Below are 15038 nucleotides of genomic sequence, written 5' to 3'. Positions count from 1 at the left end.
GTCGAGCTCTGAAAGGAAATCGATTCTACGTTCTCGTTTCTATGGCTTTCAACAGACCAACTTTACGTTTACGTATCTACACAAGTACATTGTACATATACGAGATGCACAATGTAACATTGCGTGATCAAAGAATATGAAAGAAACTAGGTGTTTTACAATCGAGTGTGTTTTCATAAACGGAATTTCATTAATACGAAGATCATAATACGTAGAAGTCGATTTTATATGTTAAAAAGCAAGATAGCGTTACTTAGATTAATTACTGGATACATAAGGTTGGAACTACTGCTTACGTGGTTTAGGTATATTGGATTGTAATATACGCATGCCGTAGATGTATAATTTATATTTTACGAATAAAGTCTATTTTTTATAGTGTTTCTCTATATAAAGAGTAATTTATAAATTTAAAGGCGATTATTATTAATTAATGTTCTTGCCATTTATTACAATGGTAGAACATATATTTCATAGTATCCGTTGTTGAAATGATTTTGAAGTTAAAGTTTTCTGCAGTAATTTTTTTCGTCATATAAATAATAACAATATATATATATATATAATATACTATATATAATAACAATATAATAACATATGAATATTATTTAAAATATAAATGTATATATCGTAACAATATAAATAATAACAAATAATCTGTTTCCAGTAGTTAAAATTTACTATTTTGAAACATCCAACAAAACGGAAGTTTTATCATTTTCTTTGCTTTCTTCATTCAGTTCCAAATATTTAAATAATTGTTTCGCATCAACTTGTAGATACATCTAAATAGTGCAACTATACACCAGAAAAATATGAATATATCAGATCTTTTGTTTTTTACAATTATGTACATATATATTTACACTTAAAAATATACAAGCGTTTTTGATAATATTATGTTTTTCTTTTATCGTGATAGAAACAAGCAATATTAATTGACTATTTTTCAGTATTAAAAAGGAAGAAACATAGAGACTTGAATTATTTAAATATACTTGAAAACTGAAAAACATTCTAGATAGAATGTTTTAATTAAAGAGAGCACTAATAGCGTACAAGTTGTTATGGGTACTCACTAACAAATTGTAAAGAATAATATTCTGAAATCTACAAAATAAATCTAAACTCTTTAAATAATATAATATTATAGATATGTATATAATTGTAATTCGTTAACGAAAAATTCTTTTGGTTTCATTAATGAAATACTTTTAAATATCTTAGCGTAAAGTAAAGTTAGACAAAAAGACATTTCATATGTTACAATTCAATATACAAATTTCCCAATTCATCTCTTTTTCATTATTAGTTCAAGAAGTACGATTAGAAAAAGTCCTTAGCCTTGACTATCAGCAATTTCTCCGGTATTCTTTCTACGACCAATTAAATGACTGAAAATTAGTCCCTAATTATCCTTAGAAACTTATAAATATTCCCGGTGTATGAGCGATATATGTATAGCGTGTATTCATTTATCATGTACTCACTTTTCAAAGCACCAGTGAGAATTTGTTGAATCGTCAAAAATATTGCAACATTTCACTAATCGAATATTTTTATTAATCTGTCGGTTAAGATATCCAGTACTGGCGATACTTTGCTACCATTTTAGGGATAAGAGCCATAGACTGTATACATACCTACATATGTATGTGTCGCAGTCTTACAATTAGAACGCACCTGACCATGCAATGAGCGGCGGACAAAATGAATCTCGGTGCTATATAAGTACCTCCGCAGACATGACTAAAGTGTCGCCGTTGGACCGAGACCTATGAGAAATTGACATTGAAAATTCGGTTTCGTCATCAGCGAACCTGTACTTCTTACCGATAGAACCCGGATACTTACAATGTACACTCTAATCGTCTCCGAAGAAATTCCTTATCCTAACGTACATTTATGCATTTATAAGAAATTTGAAGATGCAAAATTCACTAAATGCATATAATATGCAAAAGTATATAAAATATCCAAAGCATAGAATATTTTCTAGAATATTTAACAGGTAAAACAATTTCTTACTCATGTCCCATTTAATTATATTCGTAAAAGTATGAACTTGCATAAATATTAAACATCCACAATTCTTTTATTAGGTTGTTCGAAATGTTCGCAATATCATAACACGATGTAAGTCAAGATTTTAGGAATTCCGATTTAATCAGCTCTTACAAGTATTGTCCCATTAGTTCCGTAGTTAACGATGCTATGTCTTTATTCTTTGCCTGAATACACTTATATCATTTAAAGAATGAAATAAATATTAGGAAAATAAATGTAGAACACTATGTTGTGGAAAATGACAATGGATTGACTTACACCAATAAAATTGTCAGCCTTCCAATAGATAGATACTAATACTCTGTTATATAGTATGTATATATTTGATAAAATTCTTTATCAAAGAGAAAAATCCTGCATTCATCGATATATCGATCCAGAAGAGGCAAAATATATTAGACTTTAGTTGAAAACGTATATTCACCAAATATAGCACCATTCGCTTATCATATATTCTAGGCTTTAGAAAATTGCTTGATTTCCAAGAAACTGAATTCTCTATAAACCTAAAAATATTACTTGGAGCAACTAAATTTAGAATAAAGGGAAAATAAAACGACGGATATACATGCAACCTAATAAAATAACATTCCATAATAATCCTATAAGAACAGATTGTCATGAAACTTTTTTGAAATTTTGCTATCGACTTCACGAACAATTTATATAATATAATATAAATTCAAAGAAATACTGCTCTTAACCGATCATTAAATGTAGTAGTTAAAGAGAAACATTTAGAAAATATAGTCAATTAGAAATCGTTTTTTAACAAGAACAGGTTATAGTAAAAAGCATCGAACCTCAGCTAGAAAATAAGCTAATTCGGTGGAATATTGGATACCTGAACGTTTATTTTATTATATTATTGAACCTGAAACATTTATTTTAGTTTTCATAAAAATTTTCAATACGTCGTAACTTGAAAGAATTCATTATCGAAAGAACGAAAAGCCTTCTTGAAAAATAATCGAGGCCACTCAGTAGATAGTAAAATATCATATAAAACAGAATAGTAAATAAACATTCAACAAAATGCTAATTACTTTTTTTTGATTACTTTTTTTATGCATCTCGCTATCAATTTTCGAACAACCTAAGACTTTCAGAACTAATCGAAGAAATGTTTGCTACAGAGACGAATGAAAATGAGAGATATAATAAATAATTTAGGTGCGTATATTATCTATTAAAGTGAGAAGAACACTATTATTAATAAATTGCAAACTTTTATGCATTCATAGAAAATGTGAAGATACAAAAATACGTAGAATGCACATGACGCGTAAATATATATAAAATTATAATATTTAGTAAATAAAACAACTCTGCACATAGATTCTACCTCTTTAATTATATTCATAAAAATATGTATTTGCATAAGTATCTGCAATACTTAGTAATATAATTGTACATAGGTTTGCAAATTAATCTTGAAAGAGATATTAGATCCGGTTATGGATGAAGATTGTTTCGACGAGAATTGGTACATTTAATTCGTAGGAAGAAACTCTAAACTCTGAACATTTTGAAATATTCTTTATCGACTAATCTCATCAGTGTTCGTTTCAAGGCAGATTTTATTCTAGTTTTCTATTTAATATAATAAGTATTTCTCTACAAGTATATCTTCAACTTGGCCGAAGATTATGTATATTTTAGAATAGTATTGGGACTATTCTGGAAATTATAAATTTATATCGAATTTTGTTCTCGTTTACAGGATTAATTTGGTCAGGGGCACCTATTATGTACATATGTAAGTTAATAAAACACTTTCTCCTTATTTATACAAATTGTAACTCTGATTAAGTATTCTTCTTGTCAATCTTCACGGATAAGATTGTTCCAAGATTAATTTGTACCTATATCGATAAAATACTTCTTACTTTCATACTGATTTTCTGACTTTTATATAGACACTATACGCCCCTAAATTATTATTTAACTCCCTTTTTCAGATCACCATTAGTATATTCTCCCTCCTACTTTTACCTTGATCAATTCCGTTAATAGGAAACAGTTTAAATACGTACTTATTTTCTACTATTCTCTACGAATTTTAATAAAATCGCGAGGAATAATAATTCTTACCATGTTATCGAGACATGAAAAGATTTCATAAATAGATATTTTATTGGCGCCATTTTCTATCTGTATCTTTCCTATTTTTGTATTTTGGAGACGATTAGAGCATGACTCGCGTATCCGCAGTTTTAGATAATATTTAGGAATCTTCACGGGCGCATTTCACCTACGAGAAACGGATAATTTCTTATGCTCGTGATTTCTCCGCCGACTATCCTCACGGCTACTTTTCTCGCCGGACTGATCAACGCTTTATCATTGCTCGATGGAATCTCGTTCATGGTTACAATCAGCGCTTGGAAAGAAGACATCAATGTGAATAGCAACAACATTTTTATCGTTTGTCAACGATATTCTATCGGCCTGAATTTGCCGGTTTCTTCGTTTTTGTTCGCTATTCATTGTCAACCGTTTTTTGTCTTCCATTTTGCGGCTTTCAGAGTGATAAATTAAGAAATTAATAAAAAGTATGATTGATTTAGTTTCTGAAAAGCTGAAGTGCACAATACAAAATCTTTAGTTATATATCCACGGAGACGTTCTATTCTATCGGGTTGTTCGGAAAATTCATGACAAAATTTAAGAATTTCGGGGTACTACTTATATATGCCTATATATAGCCTGAGAAAATGTTTCATTTTTTTAAATGACACTTTTTATTGACCAATGCCAGATTTTTCCCTCAATCGTTAACCTTATTTTATATCCAAATTGTAATAATCTTTATTAAGCAGCTTTTTATAAAAGTGCACAATAAACGATTGTTGCCAAATATATAAAATATAATAGAATACATTGACTGACGAAAAAAAGCTACGAATTTTCAAAACAATCGTTTAGGAACTAATATAATATCGTAATATCGATAGAAACCTTCTTTGTAAGATGATCAAATCTAATGTTATAACTACATCCAGGTTAAAAACAAAGTTTTGTTTTAACATGTAATACTATATATTTTGGCTATAGAGCACTCGAAGATATACGATTCGTGTGAATTGTTTGTTATGGATATTAATTCGTTCACGTTCCTAAGTAATATGACATCGAATAATAAACACTTACGTCTATACAAGTACGAAGTAAATAATTAATACCTTGAGTTTAATCAATTTTGTACAAAATGTAACTAATAAGTTAATGACATAAAAGCATTATTTGAATTATACTGCTGAGTCATTTTAAAAATAAGTACCATTATTATCTTCAATAAAAACTGCGGCTTAAAAGTATGCAGACACTTGTTTGGTTTAACGAAACATATTTTCATTACGCAATTACGCATAAATTGTACTATAATTTTACATTTTCTCCGTAATCATCATATTTACGTATAATAAAATATTGCGACGTGATTAAATTAATTTTTAACATATAGTGCGTAATGATAAAATTAACTTGCGTAATTGTAAAATTACTCTTTACTTGGCAAGCTTTTTATCTTTAGATTCTTGGATTTCTGTAAATTATAAGTTAGATCAAGAAAGTTCTTCCAGATTTTTCGAATAGAAAAATTTTCGAGATTAATCCAAGTAATGATATTTAAATAGTGAATATTGTGTGTGTGTGTGTGTGTGTGTGTGTGTGTGTGTATATATATTATTGCTATATCTGTTATTTATTGAAATTATTTACTGATTCATCGTCAATTTGTATATATTGGTCAAATTCAAGAAGTTTTACTATAAATTAACCAAAGTTTCCGAATGCTTAGAATCAATATTTACATAGTGTATATTATATGTGTTGTTTTACACATATTCGTTTGAACAAATTCTAACTAACTAATCTTGATCTGTTTCAAATCTTTCGTGTTACTTTTTTAATAGGTGAGACATTTTATATTGCAAGTAATATTTAAATCTGTTTAATTTAATATAACATTATAAATTCCCTGCAAATAGACGCATAATTTTATAAATTATTAATATAAACTTAGATCTCATAGATATCATAGATGTAAAAATTTTACTCTCCTAAAAAGCTATAAATTTAAAGCAGAGACTATTCAAATCTTTACGTATATAATTTTACGTTTAAATCATATCGTACGCATTGTCCAACCAACTCTGAAAGTGGTCTTCATTATTCATGTTAAATTCCGTTTCGGTTGACTCATAATCAGTCTGTATAATGGGCAGAGCTGTTTCGCGTTCGTCAGCGTCTCCATTGCATTGTATCGGCACGGTGCCGTAGCTAGTAGCTATTCGCGCGCCTCTTGAGATCAGGGGCAATCAAGTAGCCGCGAGGCTCGGAAAGATTAACTCTTTATGTATAATTATAACGCTACGATATGTTGCCCGATACGTCGAAAGTACCTATCACTTGCTAAAGAACTCTTACCATTATGAATGTAACCGTCCCCCCCCCCCCCCCTCCCCACTCGCAGCACTTGTTCCCTCTTTCTTTTTTCTCTCTCGTTTTATCTGTATCTATCTGTCACTTTCACTCCCTCTTCTCGTTCTTCTTTTTCACAGAACGCGTTAAACTGAAAAAAAGAAGAGAAGAAAAAGGGGAACGGAAGCGTTTTAGAATCGTGCACACGTGGCATGTCCCGGAAAGCCGTCGTATACACAACTTTATTGATCGACACGACGTGCAGAACACGGTGCGTAGGCAAGGAGATTCTATAATTACACATGTTGTTTTTCTGTTCTTGTACAGGATGGCCATTTATAGACTATTTGTCGTGCTAACAAAATAGCTAAACCTTCGCCTGTGATAAAATAAAACGTTTCCTTTCTTTCTTTCGTGTTTTCCCCTCTTTCGTTAAAAATAGGACATGCTATGGGATTAGCGCAATGGGACGCGTCGCGCAACGAACAAGTTTTGTTCTTAAGGGACCATCCTACGTGTGCACGTATGTTATCAAGTTATCTATACACGGTTAATTATAACGTGCAATATAACTATGCGGGAAGTCCGACAAAGTGGGATTAAAATAAGTATCAGAAATTCGCATTCTTTTGCTTCGATATGATTAGGCAATTATGATAATATAATTAATTTAGTTCGTTTGCATTTAGCCGTTTTAATAACAAATAAATCATTTATTAATTATTACTATTATTTATTTATTCTATATAAAAGATTGTCTAAGATTTTAGTTATTTTAAATAACAAATAAAAAGTTTCAATAATAATAGATCATGATCTCGTATATCTACTGATATGTCTCTATTTAAAGTAAAAAAAGAAAGAAAAAAAGGGAGAAGATACCAATTTGATTAAATATACATAATATTCATCTTTTATAGAAGTTGTATTAGAATTGAGAAAATAATTGTACTCTATGTACATATGTATCTATACATGATATGTAGATCGACAAAGTGTACAGCTTTGACCTGTACTAAACTTTTTCAGGTAACATAAATGTATGTATAATTTATACTAATAATATTGCATAGTAATAGAATGTATGTCATACACATATAATGGTTCTTACAATGTATATGATTAGTGTATAATGTACTATACATAGAGGTATAATGTATATCGTAGTTTTATTGCACGTTTTAACTAAACGTATGTAACTAGCTTTACATTAATGATTTCTATTCATGAATTTCATCAAAAAGCGCGAGGAACAAGCGATTAAATGAAGAAAACATTAATAGCAGAATAAACGAATATCATAGTCAAATACGACCAATTATATATCATTATACTGATAACAAGGTACAACAGTCTTAATTTCTGATTTGTAAATAGGATGCCAGTTTCCATACCGGTATACATACTTAACGTCTGCTATCAAACATACATAAGTACAGTAGCGGACAAAAGTTTAAGACGAAATGGAAGAAATAAATAATTGATTTACTTTCCATAAAAAATATAAATACGGTGTTCTACTTTTGGTATTAACTAATTGTACATTTGTTTGTACACTTAGAAAAAAAATTTCATTTTGATATTTTGCTCAATAGCTAAGTTATAAAAAAGGAACGAAATCTGTATAATATTTCGTCGGTCAAAAGTTTAAGACTATACAAAAAATATTAATTTTTGGTTAAAAAATATACACAATTTTTGTTTAAATTCAATATTTTGTCCGATATTCGTTATTTCTTATCGCTTCGGTACATTTTCTTGCCATAGAATCTATTAATTTTTTATATTAATCTACCGTAATATTATTCCAGGCTGTTTCAATCGTAGAGTAAAGTTCATTTAAATTTTTCGGTTTATAACCTTGTACTGTCTTTTTTATGATGCTTCACAAATTCTCGATTGGGTTAATGTCTGGTGATTGCGACGGCCACGGCAGCACGGTGATATTTTCTTCTTGAAAAAACTGTTTCACAACCCGAGCCGTGTGCTTCGGATCATTATCATTTTGAAAAATAAAATCATCACTCATATTGTTGCGTGCAAAAGGTAACATTGTGTTCTTGAGTATGTCCTTGTATTGAAAACGGTCCATAATTCCATTGATACGACATATCGGACCAGGGCCGCTTCGAGAAAAACACGCCCACACCATAACGTTGCCACCACCATGTTTAAGAGTTTTTAAAACGCACTGTGTTTTCAAACTTTCGCCAATTCGACGTCTAACGTACCGTATCCCGTCAGAACAGACGCGATTGAATTTCGATTCGTCAGAAAACAATACCTTTTGCCAATCTTCACTTGTCCAATGCTTATGAGCTTTAGCAAATGCAAGTCGTCTTTTTCGATTCCTAGAACTCAGCAGTGGTTTCTTTTGGGGTTTTCGTCCTCTTAAGTTAAAGTCTTCTAATCTTCTCCTAACAGTTCTAGCACTAATTTGTGTATCGTTTTCATAGTTTATCTCCGCAGCAATATTATTTGCACTACGAAAACGATCCTTTTCGCTCAATCGATGAATCCGGCGATCCATTTTCGGTGTTGTTTTCCGTGGTCTTCCGTTTTTCGGTTGATCGCAATACATGCCTGTCTTTAAACATTTATACCAAGCTTGTTTACAAGCTGTTTCTGACCTGTTCACTATATTTGCTATTTCGGTGAAGGTTTTACTTTGCTTTCGCAGCCTTACGATTTGTTCCCTTTCGTTTTCAAGTAAATTCTTTGATTTACCCATAGTCTGTTCCTACCTAAATGAATTTTAAGCAATAAAAGGTACACTAAACAATGATTTTGACATTCCAGAATCAAAATGTTCAAAAACTGTACTCGTACTCACGTTTTACACAGATCGTCTTAAACTAATGTCCACTGTTTCCAAGTGCTAGGCGGTAACTAACTGTTGTAACTCCTACATTGTTTGTATTTAACAACTGACTGTCTGAGGTTACGAAGGTCAAACATACAGCTACGTTATTCCAAAGAGACAAACCGAATAGAAGAACAATATGCGTATAAGATGTTTGTAATCCGGTTTACAAATCATCGTCTTAAACTTTTGTCCGCTACTGTACATACGTATATAATTTTTGTTTTATATATAAATATGTAAGATATGTAAAAACAAAATATTCACATGCACACGTACAAAGCTCGTATGTACCATACCTATTCAACTTATAATATTTTTTTTATACATACATATATACGATATGTATATGAAATATATAGGTAATTCTTCGTTCTTACTTATTATTAGTACATAAATTAATTTTTTATGACGAGTACATACATGATACTACAACTAGGAATGTAAAAACGTTAAATAATCGATCACAATGTTCATCTTTGGTTATGCATGTCGACAAGAAAGCAATGACAAGAAAAGAATATGTTTAATGGTAATAATAGTAACACACTAAAGATATTCAATTCTTTTGTTTGTTCGTATTAAATCGTTTTCAGTATTTCGGAAATCGAAACATCAATTTAATAAACGAAAAATTTATATATTTAAATAACAGATGTTAAAATTAGAAGCATTAAACTATATACGATAAATGCTTCAACATTTGTTTGAAACGATAATTATACGATTACATTCCTTAATTTCGAACAAGAAATTCGATTTACGAATTGACATTCATTATACCGTGTTCGATCGTTATAATAGACCGATCGAATGAACGGATTTGTCTATCGCGGCTTGTCACAATAATCACCGAATAGCGATAGATAACTCTCTTTAACTTATCGATAAAACAATAAGTACATCCGTATATACTTATTTTCTCGCGGATCTAATAAGTTCTTCTCGACGGTACAGTACGAAATCGATTTAATTCGATATCGTATCAACGTAATTAAAGAATCTGAAATCGTGGACACTGATATACGCAGAGAGATTTCGAACGATGGTGAACGGATCGATGTTGCGTGGTCGACGTTACGAGAAGAAGAAAAAATGAAAAACAAAACAAAGAAGAAAAAGAGAAGGAGGGAAGAGGAGAAGAAGAAGGAGAATAAGAAGAAGAAGAAGGACAAGAAGGAGAAACAGAAGAAGAAAAAGGACGAAAAAGCAGAAAGAGAAGAAGGAAAATGCGCCCGTGCGTATATACCTATCTCTTTTTTTTTCATCTTTTTCTTTTTAGAAAAAATCACTGTTAACCGGCGAATTACTATTCACTACGTGTTATTTCGTTTTCTTTCCTCCTATTGCCGTTTCATTGGTCTCATTTCTAACTCTTGCGAGTCGAAACAGACCAGAAAAACGAACGGAATTCTTCCTTGGAATTCGACAATATTTTCGCGAAATAGATAACGATTGATACAAGCGACAATCGAAAATAGTTGCACGAAGAAGCCGCGTCTATATGAGTTTATAAAATTTCTGCAAGACAATAAAATCGCTGCCCCCGTGTATTTTGGGTATAATCAAGGAAGACATTGTGATTGTTCGTTCTTTAATATATATATATATATATATATGTGTGTATATATATATATATATATGTATATGTATATAATATATATTCCCCCCTCCCTCCCACAAATTCTGCCTTTTTTCTCCACTTGTGTTTACTCTCCGTTTACGTATATTATACATCTTTTTTTTTATTTTTTCCTGTGCTTTTTCCTTCTCCTTTGTTTAATTTCTTTCTTTTTCTCTTGTTTTAATTATCCTATAGCAATTGACTTTTATTAAGGAATGATCTTGTGCATCGCGCAGAGTATGCACAGTAATGTAGCTAGAGGCCACCCCCGCGCGACATTTGGTGCTGAGGACTCGGCGATCGGTGCGGGTATAATTTGCACTGGAACAACGAATTAAAAAAACAAATATCACGTTAGAAACACAGAATGTGCAAACTTGGACAATAGTAAGTGTCCAAGTTGTCAAAAAAACTAATTCGTGATTTTCTATAGAAATTTTATAGATTTACATTTTTAATAATTTAAATGATTATTTCATAAAGTATATGGATTTTTTGCACTGTTTTCTTTGTGTAACCTTCCTAATTTTGATTTTGAACACATTGATCAAATGCCACCCCGTAATTCAAGTAATATAGTTCGTGTGAAAATTTAATAAACGACGAATTTATCGCTGTGAAATATTTGATAACTAGTGGTATTTATATTCCCAAATTCAAAAGTCTTACAATATATTTTATCTATCATAAAGTGTCAATATTTAATATAGATAATGAACTTTAAATTATATCTTTTTCATAGTATATATTTTAATACACTAACAACTTTTATATATATCCAATTCTTTTTTTGCCATATAAAATATAGAATTAAATGACATTCCTCGATATCTTTAAACAATTATAAAACTTTTTCGTTTCAAAGCAAACATAATGACTGTAAATAAAATATAATGTTACGAAAGAATTTATCTGAAAACGTGAAAGAATAGTCCACAGGATCAGATAACAGAAAAACGAAAAGTTTTTATACAAAAAATACATTGCATATTTGCAATTATTTTTTTGCAAGAAATTATAGGAAACGAGATACTCGGAAAATACGAGAAATTTTAAATAGGAATTTCGTCTTCTAATATAACATGGCGTACAACTGTTGACGTAACTGGAATAAATTATAGCGTCGAATGTATTTCTAATGAGAAATGGAAGAACATGTTACGAGAGGTATGAAGATAAAAGCACATGGAAAAGATATGATAAATCTGTTTCTTTTAATTCTCTGACTTCTATTTCACTAGCTAAAAACACGTATTTTAATATAAAATAGCCAAAAAACGGAGTAACCAGATAGATTGAGGGTATAAGTCTTTTGAAAGTAGAAGATAAATATACATTGTTTCGTAAGAAATGAATAATATGAATTTTGTTATTACGATAGTTTAAAATAATTTATATTAATCTACATAACTAACGTTGCAATGATTGATCACATTATGTTGTCCACTTGAGAATTACCATTTGTTTGGAATTTAGGCATGAAACTGTTGAAAAGTACATGTTTTTAAAATGAAACCTGTTTTATCAAAAATAAAATATTCTTACGTGTTTAATAATACGTTAGAACAACGATTTTAAGACTAAAAGTAAGCAATTTTTCATTCACGGTTTTCTGCATTGTATCGTCACAAATGATTGACAGATCATATAAATTACTGAAACGAAAATATAGTTCCTTCTACACAAGAGAACATTAAATATATAATATAAGAATTATAATATATATAGGAAATCTATTTTTATTATATCATAATAAGCTACTTTACTCTATATCTAAACTATTTTCGATATCACAGTTTAATAATGTTCGCTCTAATATATCACATACAGTTTATTGAAAGCTATATTTCATTTTCAGCATAATAAATTGACTTAATTATAGCAATGACAAAAAAATAGAAAAATTAACAGAAACACGCTTAAGCACATTGCTTATTTCATATCTTCCGCCATTACTTTTTTTTGATCACATTATTTCCGTTTTCAATATCACATTTATCTTTACATTCTACACGCTCTACATTTAATAATTAATATATTTGATATACATATAGCACTATATATAGTACAGAAGATATTATATTATTTAGCATGGTTTGTGCTACAGCATATTATATGCATGAAAATCAAGTCAAATATGGAACAGTTGCTATGAGTATGAGATTAGATGTACATGGAACTGAAGAAAGTACGAATTTCGCAATTGCTATTTCTAATTGGATGGTTCCTCTCGCGATGCAATAGCACTTCAAACGGGTTAATTAGAACTACTTTTTGGGGTAACTACGCATCTCATTCATTAGTTCACCTTATCTGAAGCATGGAAAAGGAATTTGAGATGGAAACCTCGGAACTACTAGATTAGAGTAAAAGAATGTTTTTTAGCAGAAAAAAAGGACAAAGAAATGACATCATGTACGTGATTCTTTTTTCTCTTTGTGAAACCAAATCTGCTAATACGTACTTGTGTATCGATGTCTATCTGAAATAACGAATCTCCATTTGAAAAGCAAATTTCTATTTAAACCAGGCAAGTTCTATAAAATACGGGACATTCATCTATGATTTCCGGATTAAAAAAAAAAAAAGAAAAAAGATAGCAAAAATAAATAGGTCACGTGCGCACTTCGCACGCGATGAATAGCATTCGAAAATTCGATTGAGGACCTCTCTAAAAGTGAGTGCTCGATAACTGATACATAGAAAGGATATGACCTATGAGAAAATTGTAAAAACATAATCCTCAATAATCGTTGAATCAAAGTTTAGAAAATCTGTATTGAAACATTGAATAAAGGGACTGTTTAGAAATTATACATTGGTAGTTAATCTGCCTCTTTTATGCACCTGGAAAAAATGTTCTAAAGTTACTTTCCTAAAATTGGATCAACGAGCAGTGTTAAAAAATTCTGTGAAAAATAAATTTCTGGAAATAAATATCTGCAAACTGGATTTATACTACCTAAACTGGATTTCCAATTATATCCACCACGCCATATTCGTGATTTCAACAAAATAATAAAATAAATACATTAATAAATCCTAAATTGAAAATTGGAACGAAAATATAATTGTTAAAAATTATATTAAGTGGAATAATTACCTGAAACCGATTCCATCCTAACATCAGCGTACTGCACGTGGTGTAATGGGTATTCAGGAATAGTTGAATAGCAACTGATTTCCAAGTAACCATTCTCCCCTGTATGCAACGCGGATACTTCTATCGTTAGCTTTGCAGTAGCCGACATCAGCTGGTGTTCGTGATACGTGTGAGGATAATAGTTTACCAGACTAATATCCACCTACATAATATAACACACAAAAAGTTCATGAGATTTGGTCAGAATAAATTTTGGCAAAAATATTATTATTCGATGACGTATTTATGGCTTTTCGGTATTTCGTATTTCGATCGTGTTCTAACGATGCGTTGGAGTTATGCAAATGTTTCGAATATATTGTTACAGTCTACTCGTTCATGGCAGACCTGAAATTGACGTAATGACTTCGGGCCGTGTTGTTACTATTTATTTGTATGCTAGCGGTGGTTTGGAGGCTTCTCAGTTTCAGCTCTGTCCTGAACAAGTAAACTGCAATGTTCTCAAGACGTCGCCACGTCTCGTCGACACAAACATTAACGCACGATTAAAAACTTGAAAAACCATAAATATATCATCCAATAATCGTGTAAACTTAAAATCTAAAATTATTATTAATAAAATAATAATGATTTTGAGAATCATAATGGTGTAAGTCAGACCATCGCTAGTTTTCGTAATATACTCTTCGGCTTCTATTAAGTATTATAAAGAGTTCGACATATTTTTTCAAGTCATAAAAACATATCGTGCCAGTGAATAAAATTGTAACTCAATCAATTTGAAATTACAAATATGATAGTTAAAAACTAAAAATTAAAATATCCAGATTCTCAGAATCATGACTTATATCACTATAATTTTTAGTCCGTCGTACGATGTATATAAAGAAAAATAAAAATATCATTCGCTGATCAGTTAAAAGAATCATCGTTATACTTTTATTACAATCTTTTGT

The 15038-nt window shown here is 30.3% G+C and overlaps 1 protein-coding gene across 2 annotated transcripts in view; it reads right to left on the bottom strand.

The window, feature by feature from the left end:
• Positions 1-15038, bottom strand: part of LOC132905681 (uncharacterized) — a 57058-nt gene that overhangs the window by 12497 nt on the left and 29523 nt on the right. The window contains exons 5-6 of one of the 2 annotated variants that reach the window (XM_060957238.1): positions 14083-14284; positions 11117-11300 (exon numbers count right to left, since the gene is read on the bottom strand). In XM_060957238.1, coding sequence (XP_060813221.1) covers positions 11188-11300; positions 14083-14284 — 315 coding nt within the window. In that variant the 3' untranslated portion in view covers positions 11117-11187. Of the gene's footprint in view, positions 1-11116; positions 11301-14082; positions 14285-15038 lie in introns of those variants that run through there. The other variant, XM_060957247.1, reaches the window with a different exon arrangement.

The sequence above is a fragment of the Bombus pascuorum genome, chromosome 1 (genome assembly GCF_905332965.1).
Source record: "Bombus pascuorum chromosome 1, iyBomPasc1.1, whole genome shotgun sequence".
Taxonomy (NCBI): Eukaryota; Metazoa; Arthropoda; class Insecta; order Hymenoptera; family Apidae; genus Bombus; species Bombus pascuorum.
The sequence above is the reverse complement of the archived record's forward strand: the minus strand, read 5'-3'. Positions and strand labels throughout refer to the sequence as shown.